Source organism: Schistocerca cancellata, chromosome 6, assembly GCF_023864275.1.
Source record: "Schistocerca cancellata isolate TAMUIC-IGC-003103 chromosome 6, iqSchCanc2.1, whole genome shotgun sequence".
Classification (NCBI taxonomy): Eukaryota; Metazoa; Arthropoda; class Insecta; order Orthoptera; family Acrididae; genus Schistocerca; species Schistocerca cancellata.
In genome coordinates, this window is record NC_064631.1 from 273,586,697 (window position 1) to 273,608,868 (window position 22,172).

Below are 22,172 nucleotides of genomic sequence, written 5' to 3' on the forward strand. Positions count from 1 at the left end.
AGAAATCAATGAACACGTGAAGCAATACTGACTTTTTGACTTATCTTGCTTGATAGATTGAAGAAAGGCAAACCTACATCAAGTGTTTGTAAATGTAGAGAAAACTTTTGACAGTGTTGACTGGACTACACTCTCTTAAATTCTGCTGGGAGCAGGGGCACAATAGAGGGAGTGAAAGGTTATTTAAAACTTGTGCGGAAACCAGACTGCAGTAAGAGTTGAAGGACATGAAAGGGAAGCCATAGTTGAGAAAGGAGTGAGACAGGGTTGTAGCCTATCTCCAATGTTGTTCAGTCTGTACATTGAGCAAGCTCTGAAGTAAATCGTGGAGAAATTTGGAAAAGACAGTAAAGTTTAGGGAGAATATATAAAAACTTTGAGGTTTGTCAATGACATTGTAATTCTGTCAGAGATTTATAAATACTTGGAAGAGCAGTTGAACAGAATGCATAGTGTCTTGAAAAGAGATTGCAATATTACCATCAATAAAATAAAAATAAGAGTAATGGAATGTAGTTGAATTAAGTCTGGTGATACTGAAGGAATTAGATTAGAAAATAACACACTAAAAGTAGTGGGCGAGTTTTGCTATTTGGACATCTACATAACTAATGATGGCCAAAGAAGAGACAATATAAAATGTAGAAAGACAATAGGAAGAAAAACATTTCTGAAAGTATTTGTCTGAAGTGTAGTCTTTTGTGGAAGTGACATATGGACAATTCAAACACGAAGAGAATAAAAGTGTTTGAAATGTGTTGCTGTAGAATAATACCAAAGATTAAATGGGTACATCGACTAATGATTGAGAGGTACACATCTTCGGGCATCAAGGCATTGTCAGTTTGGTAATGGAAAGAAAGTATGGTATAAATTGTGAAAGCAGACCAAGACTTGAATACAGTAAGCAGGTTCAAACAGGAGTGTGTGGTAGTTATGCAGACATGGAAAAGGCTTTCACAGGGTAGACTAGCATAGAGAGCTGCATCAAATCACTGTTTCGACTGAAGGACACAGCAACAACATTTTTTTTTTTTTTATATTCCATTCATTTTTGAAACTTGTGTATTTTGTCTCCATTGATGAAGCATTATACTTCTTGTTGCTTTCTATAGTCATAAATGAGCTTTTTATTTCTCCCTTTATGTCATTTTAATGCATTTGTTAACACACTCATATTATCTATTTCTGCTCTGAACTACTATCTGTATGGAATCTACCTCATCTGGTTGCCATCAGCTTTCCTGTAAATGTGGAAAGACGGGAATTTTTGGAACATAGCATTTAAGAGATATTTGAAAAGGAGTTCAGAAGATATAATGCCAAGTACTCATTTCAGTAAATAATCTGCTGAAAACAGTGGAAGCTAAGGGAACATGTATGCATAGTCATTTTTGGACTGAAGTCCTATACAATAACAGTCTTCTATGTGTGTGACTGTGTCACAATTTAAAATAAAGACTTACTGCCATTTCAGGCAGCCTTCATCAGGATAATAATTATAATGTGTCATTACAGATGTACTGCATGTGTCCTATTTTTCCAAGTGTCGCAAGTCACAGGCAGTTGTGTTTGGTTTTCCAGGATGTAGTAGCATTCGGGATACAAGATGACAGACTTGGATACATTGTATACAGAAAGCTATTGGGTACAGATGGATATCTGAATGCTTTGGGCTGCCACTGTCTAAGCCAGAAAAATATATTAACCATGTGGACCCAATGAATCAAATATGCTGACAGTCAGAGTAGAGCTACAGGAACTATTTATACCTTAACAACAAATGTATGGAGGGAAAGAATCGTTCTGTTTTGACGTCGAGGAACAGGTTCAACAAGGAAGAAGAACAGTGCTTTGGTGTTTTACAATACAAAGAGAGTCAGAGGTACTGCCATTAAATGTACCATTAATAAGCCTCACACAAGAGGAACAAAATTCTTTCTAACAATTGAGACTCATTCTGTATTGATGCTACTAGTTTACCCATTACCTTATGTGTGGCAATACTACTTAGCAAAGCCTATACCCTTCTTAAGCAGCTTCCTAAAATCAAGAGAAAAATTGTAGAAGCTGGCAAGATAAAAGAAAGAAGTACCAGCATGAACCGCAAGGACAATTATAAACTTGCCATTTTGTTACCAACGATTACCTGTCACTGGGCCAAGAGGGAAGACCTACCAAGCACATTAGTAAGTAATCAGAAACACAGAGGTTCAAGGTGTTGTGCAAAGTGCATAAACATATGTCATGGCAGCATTTGCAATCTAACCCACAATTACAAATAACAAAATAAAATGTAAATTCTTTCGCCAGCAAAATTCCCCCCCCCCCCCCCCCCCCCTCATTGAATATCTGCAGATATAGCAGCCTAGTAGTGCTGCATCATTGGCATAGCACAAGCAGACTCGCATCATGTCTACCTGTAAAATAGGCAAAACATTGGCTCTTATTCTTCTATTGTTCATTCTACTACATGAAACATAATCTGTATTATAATTTTTATAGAATATGTACACTAACTTCTAGAATTAATCCCCACATTTTCTTTTGTGAAAAATAAAATTAAATACATTTTTTTATTGTGTATGTAGTGTGTTTCATTTCCCATGCTGTAACTTTTCTGTACTAATCACCTGCTTGTCTTTTGTTGTTCGTTTATTACCACTTACTATTCTTCCATTTTAGGAAAGGCCAAACAGTCTTCAAGAAGGCTTTATTTGTACATGACAACAAGAAACAAATACTGAAAGACTTCGCTGTTAATTTCAGGTAAGTGTGTTTTAAATTGTAGGGTTCGTTTACAAGTACGTCAGTTAGCCATTGCAATGATTATGGTACTGAATTTCTCTAAAGTCATCAGCTCCAAGCTACCCCAGTCACACACTATTGTTACTTTTTAAAGAAGTATTATCCTTTTACAGTTAGCATCTCAGAAAGGTAGTCCACCACAATTTCTCTGTTGTCATGAAGCCAAATGTCAAAAGTAATGGATAAATATCTGTAGCTACAGGTGCTCGATTGGCTAAAAACAATAGTAAATCTGCTTTCCAAGTTGTAGAAGAGATTGGCGCATCTAGCTTATCTGTACCTGTGTGTTAATTTTCAGCTTTGCCAGTTGCAAGCAAAACAATTTTTTGTCAGTGTTTGACTGAGTTCTCATTTTATTTTTTATTATGTAATATTAATACAGTTATTACTGCTATGGATCCAGAGATGTCCTCAGGTAGCGATTACATTAAAGTTTCTAACCATTGCCACGCTTGTCACCCTTCTTTTTCCAAGCTCGCACCTTCTATTGAAATTTTATGAAAAAAAATGTAAAGTTCCTGTCCAGAATGTGTAGCAATTAAAAAACTGAGATACATAAGAATCTTCCATTGATAATAATATTTACTGGATAAAATTTTCTCAGTTTTATTGAAATAAACATTGACTGTTGTTCCTAGAAATTAAAGCTTTTGTCTGCTGAGGCAGGCAAAAAGAAGAAAGGAATATTAGCGTTTGCTGTCACATTGACAACAAGGTCACTATAGACGGCTGAGCTAGTCAAGGCAGCAGCTTCTACAATGTTCCACAGTTGAGCCAAATAATCGCATATGCAATAAGGTGAATTAAGCAGCCAATATAGATTGGTTGAAGTTATTGCATCTTAATCAAATCTCTGCTGTTTCATGTATGATAGAATTCCAGTATGTAGCCGCATGAGCTGCACTCCTCATCTTCTGAAATAATATGCTGTAACAATTCAACAGGCTTACTTTGTTTTACCCGGCACTTGTGTTCAATCCAGCACACAGCGACTGTGCAGATTGTTTGTCCTATGTAACTACTGCAACATTTGCAGGGAATATAATACACACGTGGCACTCTTAAAACAATTTCATCTTTTTGCAATAATCAGTGTGTTCCATAAACTCTACAGAACATGTCACATCTTGCTAATAATCATGCCATAGTAAGGAAGACATGCTGTTATCTTGACCACCTCTGTTGAGTCATGAAGGATGAGGAGAAAATGATTAACTGATTTACAGGGGCAAAACTGTCAAATCCTAACATTGGTGTGGATAGAACACTATTTGCACGTGTTGTATTTCCTAATAAAGAAAACGGCATGAGATTACTTGATACTAAAGATAACCAGCACATATTGTCACTGTTAATGAATGGCAAGACATACTGCAAACTTAGTCTTAATGCTCCTCAACGCATTGTCAGAAAGAAGAAGAGCCTCTTACAGGACTGGTATACCAGATGAAGTGGTTGAGAAATTTGTAGTGCATGCCATCCAATTTCCCAGGCTATATTGACTGCACAAGGTTCATATGGAAGGGGGCTCTTCTTGTTGGGTTCCACAGACTTGTTGTGCCACAATAACTGAACAAGGCATGTCTGCTAAGCTGTGTGTGTGTGTGTGTGTGTGTGTGTGTGTGTGTACTACAATAACTGGATGTAAGCTGATAGCAAAATGCTGTCACCATATCAATATTATGTTAAAAATTAACAGGGATAAACCCAAGGAATCTCAATGCTGGTTGTCATTTATTTTTGCAATCTGATTTTCTTGCTAGTCATTGTAGGCAGTGCAGTTTACATGCATTATGAAACTGATTTTTAGTGGTATGTGTGCAACTAGAATATTGAGCCAACTGACAACAGTATTACTACTTTGTATTACTTTGTTTCAAAATTTTAAATCAGTGACCCTACAATTCACTTTCCCTTTTGCGTAAACTTATTTGTGTAAGCCCTCCTTCCCCCAGAACTTGAACATAATGTGGCTTGAGAGTGAAACTTACTTTCATTTAGGCTGGTTGCAAACTTTTTTTCTTTACATCACATTGTGTCCAGTTACAAATAAAACTTTAAACTAATGCACTTTTAGGGTATTCAAGCTCTGGTTTCTTTTTTAGTTTAATACTGCTTTTACTATTAACATTAATTTGTTGAAATTTGGAACGGCAGTAGTAACTTAATATTTTCTTTTCAATAAACTGTATAATTTATTTCAAAAAGAAATTGTTAACACTTCATACTGAGTTTCTGAACTGAGATAAAATTTCTTTAGTTTATATACAGCCTCTCCCTTCAAAGGAATAATAATCTTTTTAAAAATCTATCTGAAGTGCCACCTTCTTCTAGCAAACAAAAATTACATGTGATCGGGGAGGATATGACGACTTTACTCTCATGCCAAAGCTACACAACTCTTCCTTGCACATCTAACCCACACAATATCCACTCAGCGTGGCAACAAATATTTCTGTTGCTTGTTATAATTTACAGCAACACCAGTGAAAGATGGCTTCTCACTCAGCATGCATCTGTCTGGATGATAGTTAAAACATGACTCTGATTTCATGAAACAAACAAGCTGATGCAAACAGAACATGCTAACGGGTAGTACAAAATAAAAATGGGACATTAACAGTGAGACCCATTGACATGTTGCAGCCTCTGTGAACACCATGTTGTTGACTCGTGTACATTTCATTTAGTAAGCACATCAGTGATGCTTCAACTCTTGGCTGATACAGGTTTGCAGCTCTGTAGCTGTTAAGTGTTCATCTTTTTCCGTCTTTTTCTCATAGTATATTTATTAAATTTCATACATGTTTCCAGAGCTGTAAGCACGCATTTTATAATTGTAAATTCAGGCAGTCTGTAGTGCAGTTTTCATTTCTGAACAGCCAGCTTCATAACTCATTGAGGCATCAGCGTCCATTGGTGACATATCAGGAGCGTAGCAAGTTGCATATCTAGGATTCTGAGTGCTTTTATAGTTTACTTCTTTAGTTAGTCTTACTAGGATGAGTAGGATGTGTGCATTCTGTGTGCAGACACAGGAGGAGCTGGCCACAGTTCGCGAACAGCTGAATGTGCTTTTGGCTACAGTCAATTGCCTTCAGGCTGCTGCTCCAGGTTGTAGCAGTAGCCAAGAATCTGGTGTGCCACACGGGACGCCTTGTGTCGCTTGTTTTTCCCGTGGGCTCTGCTACTGAGGTACCTTGTGTACCCAATGTTGTGGATTCACCCTCAGGGCAGAATGAGTGGCAGGTGGTAACATGTTCACGTCACTGGATGCAGAGGGCCAATGTGTAGATTGGTCATCAGGCTTCGCCCAATACTGTGTGAGTGGACAGGTGGCCACTCCTTCAACAGGGTCCGAGCAGGCACATGGGTGCAGGGGTTTACTAGCTATTGGGAGCTCCAACATTAGGCACCTTATGGACCTCTTTGGCAGATGGTGTTCAGGGCTGGAAAGAAAGCCAAAGTGGACTCAGTGTGTCTGCCAGGGGACCTCGTCTGAGATATGGAGGTGGCCTTGCCTGTGACTCTAAAGTGTGCAGGGTGCAGTCATCTGCAAGCTGTGGCTCACATTGACATCAAAGACACCTGTTGTATGTGTTCTGGGGCCATCTTCAGTTAGTACTGGTGGATGGTAGAAGTGGTGAAGACTGCTGACCTCTTGCGTGGGTGCAAGCAGAGCTCTAAATTTGCAGCATTGTACCCAGAGTTCATCGAGATCCTTTGGGTTTAGAGCAGAGTGGAGGATCTCGACAAAAGGATTTGTTGACTCTGCGACAGCCTTGGCCTTGGCTGCAGATATCTAGACCTGCATTATAAGTTATAGATTTGTAGGACTCCCCTAGTGCACTACTCGGGTAGCAGGGTACTTGTGGAATGCATGCGAGGGAAGTCAGACTGCATTCATTGTAAAGACACTTAAGCTGTCAAAATTTTATCAGTAAATTGTCGAAGTATATATAACAAAATTCCTGAATTGCTGCCCTTCAGGAAGTTCTTGCACTCAAATTGTTCTTGGGATCTTGCTGAAACATGAAGTGGAAAGCTCTGACAGAGTTAGCAAGACTTTAGACAGATTAGAGGCTATAGGAGGGGAGAGTATTCGTTGTGAGATCAAAGTTGAGTGTGACACTGAAGTTATCTTGTTACGTATAACAGGTCTAGGTGAAACCAAGCTAATTGTAGGATATTTTTACTGGCCTCTTGATTCTACTGTGACAGTTCTTGAGCCATTCAAAGAATGTCTATGGTCAGTAGCACATTAATACCCAGGTTAATAGTTGGAGGTGATTTTAACCTACTGAGATTAGACTGGGATGTCATTCATTGCAGAGGATTCACACAGTCAGTCATGTGAAGTCCTTTTGAACACATTTTCTGAAAACTGTCTTGAACAGATAATTCGGTAGCCGACAAGAAGTGGAAATATCTTAGACCTTGTAGCTACAAATGAGGCGGACCTTATTGGCATCAGCATAGTAACGGGTTAGTGATCATGACGCAGCTATAGTTACAAAAGTTAATGACTCAGTTAAGAAGGCTAGGTGAGTGTTTCTGCTAAAAAGAGCAGGTGAGCAGTTGTTAGCATTTCGCTTAGAAAGTGAACTGACATCACTTAGTTCCAGTAAGATGGAAGTAGAAGAATTATGAGCAAAGTTTAAGCAGATCGTAAATCTTGGTCTGAAGAATTATGTGCAAAGTAACTGAATTAAGGATGGAAAAGACCCACCATGGTTTAATAATGAGATTTGGAAAATGCTGAGAAAAGGTTAGTTGAGATTCTTGTGCATGTGAAAACATCTGTGCGCGAAGCATACAACTACTACCCGGGTCATACCTTCATAAAATATATGACAGAGAAAGCGAGAAATTTTTGGTCCATTATAAAATCGCTAAGTGGGTCCAAGGCTTCCATCCAGTCACTTATTGACCAACCTGGTGTGGAAGTTGAAGATAGCAAAATGAAAGCCAAAGTTTTAAATTTCATATTCAAGAAATTCTTCAAGCAGGAAAATAGTCCAAACATACCTTCATTTGACCATCAAATAGACGTAGTAACTAACATCTCTGGCATAGAGAAACAACTGAAGTAGTTGAAAACAAATAAGTTACCAGGTCCGGATAGAATCCCAATTCGGTTTTCCAACAAGTACTCTACGGCATTGGCGTGTTACTTAGCTTGCATTTATCATGAATCTCTCGCCCAGTGCAAAGTCCCAAGGGCCTAGAAAAAAGCTGTGTGTAGGAACAACAAAAGAACGGACCCACAAAATTACAGACCACTGTCCCTAATATCGGTTTGTTGCAGAATTTTTGACCATGTTCTCAGTTCATATATAATAAATTTTGTTGTGACAAAGAAGCTTATGTCCATGAATTGGCATAGTTTTAAAAAGCATCACTCACGCGAAACTCAACTTGGATTTTTCTCACGTGATATAATGTGAACTATGGATGAAGGGTAACAGGCAGAGCCAACATTTCTAGACTTCTGGAAAGCATTTGACACAATGTCGTATTGCAGGCTGTTAAAGAAGGTATGAACATATGGAATAGGTTCACAGATATGTAAGGGCTCGAAGACTTCTTAAGTAATAGAACCCAGTATGTTGTCTTTGACGGGGTGTGTTTGTCTGAAACAAGGGTATCGTCAGGAGCGCCCCAGGGAAGTGTGATAGGACCGCTATTATTCTCTGTATTCATAAATGATTTGCCGGACAGAATGGACAACAATCTGTGGTTGTTTGTTGTTGATGCTGTGGTGTACGGTAAGGTGAAGTTGAATGTCTGTAGGAAGATACAAGATGACGTAAACAAAATTTCTAGTTGGTGTGTTGAATGGCAGCTAACTCTAAACGTAGAAAAACAAACCAGTAATGTTCAGATACAGTGTTATTAGTGTCCTGCATGACACAGTCACGTCATTTAAATGCCTGGGTGTAATGTTGCAAAGCAATATGAAATGGAGTGAGCATGTGAGGATTGTGGCAGGAAAGGCAAGTGGTAGACTTTGGTTTATTGGGAGAATTTTTGGAAAGTGTGGTTCATCTCTAAAGAAGACTGCATATAGGATGCCAGTACAACCTATTCTTGAGTACTGCTTGAGTGTTTGGGATCCATACTAGATCAGATTAAAGGAAGGCATTGGTGCAATTCAGAGGCGGGCAGCTAGACTTGTTTCTGGTAGGTTCGAACAACAAGTGAGTGTTATGGAGATGCATTGGGAACTCAAATGGGAATCCCTGGAGGGAAGGCGACATTCTTCTTGGGGTACAGTATTGAGAGAATTTAGAGAACCAGCATTTGAAGTTGACTGCAGAATGATTCTGTTGCCTCCAATATACCTTGTGCGTAAGGACCATGAAGATAAGATATGAGAAATTAAGACGTATATGGAGGCATATAGGTAGTCATTTTTCCCTCATTGTTTTTATGAGTGGAACAGGAGAGGAAATGACTAGTATTGGTATGGGGTACCCTCAGCCATGTGCCATAAGATGGGATTGTGGAGTATTGATGTAGATGTTTAAAGAGCTGAAGGTAGACCAGACAAATAGTTTGTCGTGATGCAGTGCCACTTTTTACAGGGTATGTGTACAAGACAAGTTTGATTTTTTGGCAAAAAACTTTTGCAGTTCTATACAGTTTTACAAAAACAATTACTTAGAATCCCTACAGTTAAGAAAGACTGCATCAGAAAGTCACTGTCCTGAAAGCGACAATTAATGGCACAGCGCAACAATATAATTTTTGAGCTTAGAGTGACATAAATAGGTATAACAGAGGATAGTACTTATCATGGTAAACAATATAAGAAACTGATTTGAAACGAGTGCAGCGTATGAAATTCAAGAGTGATCCAGCACTTGACGTGCAGCAGTTGCCGTAGCACTGAAAGGGTTAAGCGGTGACAGTAAGTATTAATTTACTTTGCACATTTCTGGGAGAACCCAACAACTGGCGAATTGGACTTGAAAATATACAAATGTCTGTTTGCATTCATAGTTCCTAATACAACACAACAAAATAGTTGTACACTACTGGCCTTTAAAATTGCAACACCAAGAAGAAATGCAGATGATAAACTGGTATTCATTGGACAAATATATTACATTAGACGTGACGCAATTTTTGGTGCATAGATGCTGAGAAATCAGTACCCAGAACAACCACCTCTGGCCGTGATAACGGCCTTGATACAACTGGGCATTGAGTCAAACAGAGCTTGGATGGTGTGTACAGGTACAGCTGCCCATGCAGCTTCAACACAATACCACAGTTCATCAAGAGTAGTGACTGGCGTATTGCGATGAGCCAGTTGCTCGGCCACCATTGACCAGACGTTTTCAATTGGTGAGAGATCTGGAGAATGTGCTGGCCAAGGGCAGCAGTCAAACATTTACTGTATCCAGAAAGGCTCGTACAGTACCTGCAACATGCAGTCGTGCATTTATCCTGCTGAAATGTAGGGTTTCGCAGGGATCGAATGGAGGGTAGAGCCACGAGTCGTAACACATCTGAAATGTAACGTCCACTGTTCAAAGTGCCGTCAATGCGAACAAGAGGTGACACAGACGGGTAACCAATGGCACCCCATACCATCACACTGGGTGATACACCAGTATGGCGATGACGAATACATGCTTCCAATGTGCGTTCACCGTGCTGTCGCCAAACATGGGTGCCACCATCATGATGCTGTAAACAGAACCTGGATTCATCCGGAAAAAAAATGACGTTTTTCCTTTCGTGCACGCAGGTTCGCCATTGAGTATACATTGCAGGCGCTTCTGTCTGTGATGCAGCGTCAAGGATAACCGCAGCCATGGTCTCTGAGCTGATAGTCCATGCTGCTGCAAACATCATCAAACTGTTCGTGCAGATGGTTGTTGTCTTGCAAATGTCCCCATCTGTTGACTCAGGGATCGAGGCGTAGCTGCACGATCCGGTACAGCCATACGGATAAGATGCCTGTCATCTCGACTGCTAGTGATATGAGGCCGTTGGGGTCCAGCACAGGAGTTATTTTTCTACATTTAACAAGGGTGAAATTGAGTTGCAGTCTGTCCCATCATGGATTATGAGTGTACCTATGTTGTAGGTGCCTGTGTCATAATAATAGTGTGACCAACAGTCAGGTGTGGAAGAGAGAACATTGTTGTTGTTTCACTTTACCTGCACAGAGAATGGCAATGACAGCATCTGCTGTGTGATTCAGTATTGAATCCATTTACAAACCTCCCCCATTAACATGAAATAATCAGTTTGTGTCGCAGGATTTTAGTAGCCATATCACTTTTCTATGCACCTTAGCTGCTAGTTTCAGATATTCTGTTATGTAAAAATAGAGAAATAGAGTGCAAAGCAAAATTGAATCATAACTGTTGTCTAAAAACCCTTAATTGTAATCTGCAGCTCCATGTGGTAACTGAGACTTGGGGAAACAGACTTCGTGGTTCTTTTTTATTTTTTTTTATTTTTATTTTTTATTTTTGTTTTAAATGTTATCTTCCTTTCATGAATTTGTGTTTTTTTTCTGTTTGTGACCTTTCTGTATCACTTCTGTAACACTGCCACCCCAATAACACACACACACACGCACGCAACAAACATGGTCTCTCTTGTTCTACGTCCAGTGCTCTTTCTCATTACCTTTTACACTTTATATATGTTTTAATATTCTTTCTCTTTCTGGCCTGAGTCTATCTGTTCTACCACTAAAGCACGATTGTGTTTCTTTCCAGGTAAAGCAAAGCAGCTATCAGTTACAGAATCCCTCATTGTGGATTTGTAGGCTGTCACTGCTGTTGGGATGTTTATAAATGCTTTGTCAGGCATAAAGATATGACAACTGGTATACAAAAGGGATACTTGAATTTCTTTCTTCTTAAGATACACCTCAGGTGTTCATCAAGTTTTATGACTTCAGAAGAGTATGGATATTACATGATCTTGCATATGTACATTCAAGCAAATGGTAAACAGTACAACTGAATGTTGTGAATCCATTCAACACAGCTAGCTGTGTACTTAAATTGTGTACATATTCCTATATACATTAATAATGTTTTAAAAGCACATAGCTTCCTTGAATGTTTTGTCACACCAAACATTTTTTTCTTGAGGGTTAAAAGTAATTAACCAGAAATAGATTTTTTATTCATTGTACTGACTTGTACTAAATTTTGCAGTGAGTAGTGTGCAGTGAGAGAACTTAAGAATACATGCTGTACAGTACAATTGTATACACACACACACACACACACACACACACACACACACACACACACACACACATACACACACATATATATATAAAAATATATACATATAGAAATTAGAGTGTTTTATATTTTTCTTTTGACTTGTTCAGTGTATTTCAATGAGCCCTTTTGCATTTTTTTACTGTTCAGTGGGGGTTGTTGTGCCACCACAACATAGTGTAGTTATGTTTATTGGGGATTAAAGCTGATAGAGAAAGTGATTAGATTTGTTTCATACTGAAGTGTTTGACACCTATAAATATATTTTATATGGACAGAAATGAAAGATTGAATTAATATCAACCATTGTAAATAAATTAAATCTTCCAAGGAATGTGTCATTAAGTTCTCAGTCTGTGTCCAGTTTATTTTCTAATGCTGAATGGGAATCTGACTTTTTACATGTGTGTACATGAATATTGAGTGATTTTTTTATTTATACATACCTCACACATTGTAGACTGCATTTTATAATGTGCAGTTTTGAAGTTGTTAGAATTGTGCTCTTTGTACCCTCATGAAATGCCGTATGTTTAACATGCAGGGACGTCTGCAGTTTTGTTTGAGGATTCATCTTCATGACTAATTATCACTACAGGTAATTGGGTTAAATGTCTTTTGTTTTTAATTGTTGTGGTAATGGAAAAAGAAGTTGTAGCTGTTTGCTGCAGGAGAAAACATTTATTTATTTAATTTAATATGTTGCTCTTTGTAAAACAGCAAATGAAGTGTCCTGCAGACCTGCTGTAGGTTAATCATAATTAGTAATAAAGTATGTTTCTGGAAACTCTTCAGTATTGAAATACATACCTCCTTGAAAGTAATATGAATTACCAAACTATCTTTTGTTATTCAGTAGTCTTGTGCCAGACACCAGTACTAAACTTATTGCATGTATCTGAATGATAATGAGGATTATAGTAGTAATAAATGTCTACTCAATTTTATTAAAGCAAAAATTTGATTTGCCTCAAACCACAGTTTTTTTTATTTTCTAACTTTCCACAGATTATGTGCATTTTATCATCTGTAATGATAGTCATGTTAATAATAAACATGTGTAATGTGAATTTTATGACCACATGTCTGTCCTCTTAACAGATATACAAAGGTTCAAATTTTATTTTATATCCTGTTATAACAATGCCTTTGCCAATCAAAGCTGCATAAAGTTTTTTACCCTGGAAAATATAAAAATGATGAGATTTTTTTATATTCATGTAGGATATTAATGAGAATGAAATTGAGAGAATTCGGCGTCAGCATTCCATTAGCTATTTGTCTTCGTTACTTATTTTTTACAATTGCATCAAACTATCTACCAGTCAGTATTTTCATTTTCAGTCTCATTTAATATTTTGTTTTCTGTTAAAAAGCAGATTAACAAAATTATGCTCAGATAAAGCCTGAATTATGTCTTTAAGTGGTATGGTGCAATTCTGCAAAGATGTAGAGATTAGTATGAAATGATTTGTAAAGAATATAAAGTGTTTGATAAAAATCTATGCTCATTTTATTTTTACCCTACCTTATTTCATAGACTTATTTTGATTAGTTCTCAAGCTGTGCCACTGTGTTAAGAATTTTCATTTCTGTACTGTATTTCATAACTGAACAGTTTGCTTTATATTTTGACACAATCTCATTTTTCCTTCATTAATGTGGACAGGCAGTCCACTTGTTCCCCAAACATTTCCTTGTTTGGAAATTGGAAACAGGGACTCCAGTCCTTCAGACATGTTGACCGATTGCTTGTGGAAGCTGGTTTGCATTTACAGCCAAGATGAGAGTTACTAACTTCCAGCCCTAGAATGACAACATATGTGGGATTGCCAGGATAAGCTGCATGGTAGTTGGCTACAAAAGTCTGATGTTATGTTGTGGACAGGAGTTCCATAATATGGTGACTCACCAGTGTGATTCGTGGGAAATCGTTTCCTTGCTTTATGCTACTTGTTTGTGAGATGTAATGCAAGTAGAAAGGTTTATACACACCTTGCTTATAACAGTCTGATGAAACCAAAAACATGGGGCAGTTTTAATATGAAAACATTATTTTCTTTTGTTGTCAATTTATATTTCCAGAACATTTTATTTGCAGATTACACATTAAAATATTTAAAGTTAATAAATATATTTTCTTCCACTAAACCAGCAACTGTACGACTCCCTAAAAAGCAGTTGATGAAACTCATTCTTTGAAGATGAAGTCAGTCAGTGAACATCTTTGGATAGATTTAATCTTCTTTGCGGAGTCAAAACATTGCTCATAACAACTATGTAGACACAAACACTGACAAAATCATAGCTGCAAGCTTCAGTTGCAAAGAACAGAAATTTATGCAACTAATTTTGTTATAAATTTTATCACAACTACTCTATCTGCATTCAACCATCCAGGTTTAGTTGTTTCATGGTTTAAAACAAGTGCCAAGGTGATTCCTTTGAAAAGCTTGTTCCCCATCCTTCTCCATTCTAAGCTTCTGACACTAAATTTCCTTCTTCCTGACACACTGTAGATCTGTGTGTTCTAAGTGTAGTTCAGTTCCCAAATTATCCATACCAACAGAAAAGGGCTACAAAAACATGTTAAACATTTCACATGCCCTAAAATTAGAAACTGATTTCTAATCTGTGGGGATAACTTAAAATTTTGGCCACTTGTCGTGAAAGCTGACAACTTGCATAAATCAAGTGTTTCTATTGTGGTGTAACAGGTTGTTTCCCTGTTCTTCACTATAAGATGAAAGATGATTGTGTAAAACTGTTGTTTAGGCAATCAGCATGTTGAGAATTTCATCTGTGTTTGCTTTGATTTTGGTTTGTGCAGGGAGGATGGGAAAAACATGAGCATAGGACATCAGCAAGGCACGATGCTGTCAAGAGCCTCCAACGCTGTTAGGGTGGCATTATACTTTGGCGTCATGGGTTGGCAGTGTTTTGGAAGGCCTAGAGCAGGCACCCCTGCCTACAATAACAACACCCAAAATCAACTGAAAAAGCTGAGGAGAAATGTCATTCTCTTATGTTGTGTTCTTAGATCCACTTCAGATATGTTCACTGTAAAGGCAGTTATGTCATTTTGTTGCAAGTTTTTGTAGATGTGAGCTTTCTTACAGCCTTCGACCTTCTGCAGACAGCAAAGATGTCCCACGGTACAAGTGGTGACACTGCATAGCAGGTGCACAGCGTCAAGAAAATGCAAGAAGGTAACATAAATCTTAAATAAGATAAAAGTTCTCATGGTCTTCATCAGGGTGAGAGATTGCTAGTGAAGCTGTTGTTTCAGATACAACCCACAACCAATTCTGGCTTCTGCTGGCCTCTTTTTGGTGCCCAAAGTGAAGGACGCGAATAAGAGTGCATTTGTGACAATAAAAGTATATATAATGTTGTCTAGAGCAACCCATGAACCATGGACCTTGCCGTTGGTGGGGAGGCTTGCAGCGATACAGATAGCCGTACCATAGGTGCAACCACAACGGAGGCTATCTGTTGAGAGGCCAGACAAATGTGTGGTTCCTGAAGGAGAGGCAGCAGCAGGGGCAACAGTCTGGATGATTGATTGATCTGGCCTTGTAACACAAACAAAACGGCCTTGCTATGCTGGTTCTGCGAACGGCTAAAAGCAAGGAGAAACTACAGCTGTAATTTTTCCCGAGGGCATGCAGCTTTACTATATGATTAAATGATGATGGCGTCCTCTTGGGTAAAATATTCCGGAGGTAAAATTGTCCCCCATTCAGATCTCCGAGCAGGGACTACCAAGGAGGACGTCATTATCAGGAGAAAGAAAACTGGCGTTCTACGGATTGGAGCGCGGAATGTCAGATCCCTTAATCGGGCAGGTAGGTTAGAAAATTTAAAAAGGGAAATGAATAGGTTAAACTTAGATATAGTGGGAATTAGTGAAGTTCGGTGGCAGGAGGAACAGGACTTCTGGTCAGGTGAATACAGGGTTATAAATACAAAATCAAATAGGGGTAGTGCAGGAGTCGGTTTAATAATGAATAAAAAAATAGGAGTGCAGGTAAGCTACTACAAACAGCGTAGTTAATGCATTATTGTGGCCAAGATAGACATGAAGCCCACACCTACCACAGTAGTACAAGTTTATATGCCAACTAGCTCTGCAGATGGCGAAGATATTGATGAAATGTATGATGAGATAAAAGAAATTATTCAGATAGTGAAGGGAGATGAAAATTTAATAGTCATGGGTAACTAGAATTCAATAGTAGGAAAAGGAAGAGAACGAAATGTAGTAGGTGAATATGGAATGGGGGTAAGAAATGAAAGAGGAAGCCGCCTGGTAGAAATGTGCACAGAGCATAACTTAGTCATAGCTAAAACGTGGCTCAAGAATCATAAAAGAAGATTGTATACATGGAAGAGGCCTCGAGATACAGGAAGGTTTCAGATAGATTATATAATGGTAAGACAGAGATTTAGGAACCAGGTTTTAAACTGTAAGACATTTCCAGGGGCAGATGTGGACTCTGGCCACAATCTATTGGTTATGAACTGTAGATTAAAACCGAAGAAACTGCAAAAAGGTGGGAATTTAAGGGGATGGGACCTGAATAATCTGACTAAACCAGAGGTTGTACAGAGTTTCAGGGAGAGAATAAGGGAACAATTGACAGGAATGGGGGAAAGAAATACAGTAGAAGAAGAATGGGTAGCTTTGAGGGATGAAATAGTGAAGGCAGCAGAGGATCAAGTGGGTAAAAAGACGAGGGCTAGTAGAAATCCTTTGGTAAGAGAAGAAATGTTGAAGTAAATGATGAAAGGAGGAAATATAAAAATGCAGTAAATTAAGCAGGCAAAAAGGAATACAAACGTCTCAAAAATGATATCGACAGGAAATGCAAAATGTCTAAGCAGGGATGGCTAGAGGACAAGTGTAAAGATGTAGAGGCTTATATCACTAGGGGTAAGATAGATACTGCCTACAGGAAAATTAAAGAGACCTTTGTAGAAAGGAGAACCACTTGTATGAATATCAAGAGCTCAGATGGAAACCCAGTTCTAAGCAAAGAAGGGAAAGCAGAAAGATGGATGGAGTATGTAGAGGGTCTATACAAGGACAATGTACTTGATGCCCGGGAATAGAGAACATTCCATTAGAACTACTGACAGCCTTGGGAGAGCCAGTACTGACAAAACTCTACCATCTGGTGAGCAAGATGTATGAGACAGGCGAAATACCCTCAGTCTTCATGAAGAATATAATAATTCCAATCCCAAAGAAAGCAGGTGTTGACAGATGTGAAAATTACCGAACAATCAGTTTAGTAAGTCACAGCTGCAAAATACTAACGCGAATTCTTTACAGACGAATGGAAAAACTGGTAGAAGCCGACCTCGGGGAAGATCAATTAGGATTCCGTAGAAATATTGGAACACGTGAGGCAATACTGACCTTACGCCTTACCTTAGAAGATAGATTAAGGAAAGGCAAACATATGTTTCCAGCGTTTGTAGATGTAGAGAAAGCTTTTGACGAGGCTGACTGGAATACTCTCTTTCAAATTCTGACGGTGGCAGGGGTAAAATACAGGGAGCGAAAGGCTATTTACAATTTGTACAGAAACCAGATGGCAGTTTTGAGTCGAGGGGCGTGAAAGGGAAGCAGTGGTTGGTAAGGGAGTGAGACAGTTGTAGCCTATCCTCGATGTTATTCAGTCTGTTTATTGAGCAAGGAGTAAAGGAAACAAAAGAAAAATTTGGAGTAGGTATTAAAATCCATGGAGAAGAAATAAAAGCTTTGAAGTTCGCCGATGACATTGTAATTCTGTCAGACACAGCAAAGGACTTGGAAGAGCAGTTGAACAGAATGGACAGTATCTTGAAAGGAAGATATAAGATGAACATCAACAAAAGCTAAACGAGGATAACGGAATGTAGTCGAATTAAGTCGGGTGACGCTGCGGGAATTAGATTAGAAAATGAGACACCAAGTAGTAAATGAGTTTTGCTATTTGGGGAGCAAAATAACTTACGATGGTCGAAGTAGAGAGGACATAAATTGTAGACTGGCAATAGCAAGGAAAGCGTTTCTGAAGAAGAGAAATTTGTTAACATCGAGTATAGATTTAAGTGTCAGGAAGTCATTTCTGAAAGTATTTGTATGGAGTGTAGCCATGTATGGAAGTGAAACATGGACGATAAATAGTTTGGACAAGAAGAGAATAGAAGCTTTCGAAATTTGGTGCTACAGAAGAATACTGAAGATTAGATGGGTAGATCACATAACTAATGAGGAGATATTGAATAGAATTGGGCAGAAGAGGAATTTGTGACACAACTTGACTAGAAGAAGGGATTGGTTGGTAGGACATGTTCTGAGACATTGAAGGGATCACCAGTTTAGTATTGGAGGGCAGCGTGGAGGGTAAAAATCGTAGAGGGAGACCAAGAGATGAATACACTAAGCAGATTCAGAAGGATGTAGGTTGCAGTAGGTACTGGGAGATGAAGAAGCTTGCATAGAATAGAATTACAGTATTTAAGGAGAAGTAATTATGTGGTTTGGTGAAAACCAAAGTTTGAATTACCACAACAGAAGCAATAAATGAGATTAGTTGATCATAGCAACCAGGTCAATGAGAGAAAATATTTACAGGTTGAAGTAACTGTTGTCACATGATTCAAGAAACACTATGTTGGCGAAACGGAAGATTTCAGTATGCTAATTCTGAGGCTACAAGTGCAAGAGCAATTTCTGAGATCAGTGCTGTAACAGCCAACCAGTGTAACAGCATCTTGACATTGCTTCACCCATACACGACATTGCAGAATTGTGTGTGTGTGTGTGTGTGTGTGTGTGTGTGTGTGGTGATATCAAAACAGCATCAAAGGATTTCACTGTTCTTGAGGATATGTGTATGTAGTTTTGTTATCACTATTCCAGTGTCTACACGCAGAATGGATAGCAGTCGTGTCAGACATCTTAAAGAAACTAGAAAAGCTTTCATATAGTCCAAAACCCAAATGGAGCAGTCAAACAATAGTATTAAAAACAGTAAAGAAGAATTATAAAATAATACTAACAGTCCTGGCCAAGCATTAGAGGAAGTAAAAAAGTAGTATTAATACTCGGGGCAAATATTAGAGGAGGCAGCTACAAAAGTATGTAAGATTTCTAGTATAGAAAATATGTTGGCCCAATTATGTAAGAAGTTACAAACTGAAATAGAAAAACAATGCAATTTAGTCAGAAACTAGCTAACAGAACAATTTAAAGAAATGAATGACAAGATACTACATATCGAGGAGCATCCATACAGGAAACTGAGGGTATACATAGTCAAACTCAGAAACACAAAGCCAAGTAGCACCCTTATAACAAAGTAAAGATTTTGGCAAAGTAATTAGCACCCCAAACATTTTGTCTAATCTGGAGGAGCATCTACAAGAATTAGTTGAACAGAAAGTACAAGAGAGAGTTGAATTAAATAGTGCTACCACTAATTCTTTTGGTGACACTACAAAACATCAGATGGAGATTCAGAAGTTGTGGGAAGCTTTAGAACATACCCAAAAAGAACTTTGTAAGAAAATGGCCATCAGTAGTACCTGATTATCAAATAATGCGGTAGGGGAACTACAACCTGGAAGTAATATGGTTTATCAAAACATTTTCCAAAGTTTAAACCAGACTGTGAAATACATCTCAGTTATTTTGTACGAGTGTTTTGTATATAATTACCTAAGAAGTGGGAAGACAGAAGAAAATTAACTGTGCCCTTAGTTTTTTGGAAGGGGGGACACGGCAGAATGGGGAACAGCTCATTCAGAGGATTTGAAATCCTAGGATGACTTTCAGGAGGAATTTAAGAAGAAATATTGGTCCTCTAGTACACAGGAGAAATTGACTTTAGAATTTGATAAATCTGAAAAACTATAATAATTCTTGGGGAAGTTAGAAATACATTTAATGACATTAATTAGATATAAATATTTGGATAACCCAATAGAAGAGTATGCCTTGGAAAGATATTAGTATGCAAGTTACCACATTATGCAAAGAAGAAAATTTGATGGAGAGCATGGATAACCATTAGTGATTTGTTGACCTGCATTGAATGGTTGGACACATTAAATAAACAACATAACAAAGATGTCCAGGCAGAGAAGTGGGGGCAATAATAATACAGAAGGTAAACGTTTCCCCAACCCTTTTTCAAGAAAGAGGGAAACTAATTTATGTCATCTGAGTAACAGAAGTAATAGTTCAAAAGTCACGAAAGTGGATAAAGGATAACACATAGTCGCAAGTGTTTTTTCAAAACACAGGCTACAGTGATATGGTTTACGTAATACTTATGAGTACATCTATGGCCAAAAATGTGGTACTAAAAGGGAATTATACTATTATTAAAACGGAAAAACTGAACATCCTGGGACAGGGTCTAGGATCCAAGACATGACTCTATAATTGTATGCTCATACATAGAAAAGTTTATAGCCTTTGTCCATAAAATTCATATGTGAGAGTGATTACTAGGTGAAAACAAAGCTGAGGAAAATGGACCAAAACCCATAGTAGTCAAGGAACTATATGGAAAGAAGTAAATTTATTTATTTACTCGTCAAGTTCCATAGGACCAAATTGAGGAGCAACTCTCCAAGTTCATGGAACGTGTCAGTATATGAAATTACAACATAAACATAACAACAGATAAAAATAAATGTTTGTAAACCAACCTTAATAAAGTCAGTCCATAAGTTTAAGTAAACACTATCAGCAATACAATAAAATCAGCTTAATTTTTCAAGGAACTCCTGGACAGAATAGAAGGAGTGGCCCATGAGGAAACTCTTCAGTTTCAATTTGAAAGTGCTAGGATTATTGCTAAGATTTTTGAATTTGAGTGGCACCTTATTGAAAATGGATGCAGCAGTATACTGCACACCTTTTTGCACAAGAGTTAAGGAAGTCCGATCCAAATGCAGGTTTGAGTTCTGCCGAGTATTAACTAAGTGGAAGCTGCTTATTCTTGGGAATAAACTAATATTGGTAACAAGAAATGACAATAAGGAATATATGTATTGAGAGGCCTGTGTCAAAATACGTATTGAGAGGCCTATGTCAAAATACCCAGACTCGTGAACAGAGGTCGACAAGCGGTTCGTGAACTAACACCACTTATTGCCCGAATCGACCATTTCTGAGCCAAAAATATCCTTTTAGAATGGGAAGAGTTACCCCAAAATATAATACCATACAACAATAGCAAATGAAAATAAGCAAAGTAGACTAATTTTAATGTCGAACGATCACTCACTTCTGATACCGTTCGAATAGTAAAAATGGCAGTATTAAGTCTTTGAACAAGATCCTGAATGTGGGCTTTCCACGACAGCTTACTATCTATCTGAATGCATAGAAATTTGAACTGTTCAGTTTCACTAATCATATGCCCATTCTGTGAAATTAAAACGTCAGGTTTTGTTAAATTGTGTGTTAGAAACTGTAAAAACTGAGTCTTACTGTGATTTAGTGTTAGTTTATTTTCTACAAGCCATGAACTGAGGTCAAGTACTGCACAATTTGAAACTGAGCCAGTGTTGCACACAACATTTACTACCAAGCTAGTGTTGTCAGCAAACAGAAATATTTTAGAGTTACCTGTAATACTAGAGGGCATATTATTTATATAAATAAGGAACAGGAGCGGCTCCAACACTGATCCCTGGGGCACCCCCCACTTGACAGTACCCCACTCAGACCCCACATCACAGCCGTTATCAACATTGTGAATAATGACCTTTTTCTGCCTGTTGCTAAAGTAGGAGGTGAACCAATTGTGAGCTACTCCCCGTATTTTGTAATGGTCCAACTTCTGGAGCGATATTTTGTGATCAACACAATCAAATGCCTTAGTTAAATCAAAAAATAACCCTAGCATTCGAAACCTTTTGTTTAACCCATCCAGTACCTCTCAGAGAAAAGAGAATATAGCATTTTCAGTTGTTAAACAACTTCTAAAGCCGAACTGTACATTTGATAGCAAATCTTGTGATATAAAATGATCAATTATTCTTATGTACATAGCCTTTTCAATAACTTTTACAAACACTGATGGCATAGAA

General features: G+C 38.0%; 1 protein-coding gene across 4 annotated transcripts in view; it reads left to right on the forward strand.

Annotated features, from left to right (window-relative positions):
- Nucleotides 1-13,574, forward strand: part of LOC126190762 (poly(A) polymerase type 3) — a 175,000-nt gene extending 161,426 nt beyond the window's left edge. For all 4 annotated transcript variants that reach the window (XM_049931280.1, XM_049931282.1, XM_049931279.1 and 1 more), the window contains 2 exons: nt 2,686-2,769; nt 11,553-13,574. In XM_049931280.1, coding sequence (XP_049787237.1) covers nt 2,686-2,727 — 42 coding nt within the window. In that variant the 3' untranslated portion in view covers nt 2,728-2,769; nt 11,553-13,574. The remainder of the gene's footprint in view (nt 1-2,685; nt 2,770-11,552) is intronic.
- Nucleotides 13,575-22,172: the final 8,598 nt, after the last annotated feature.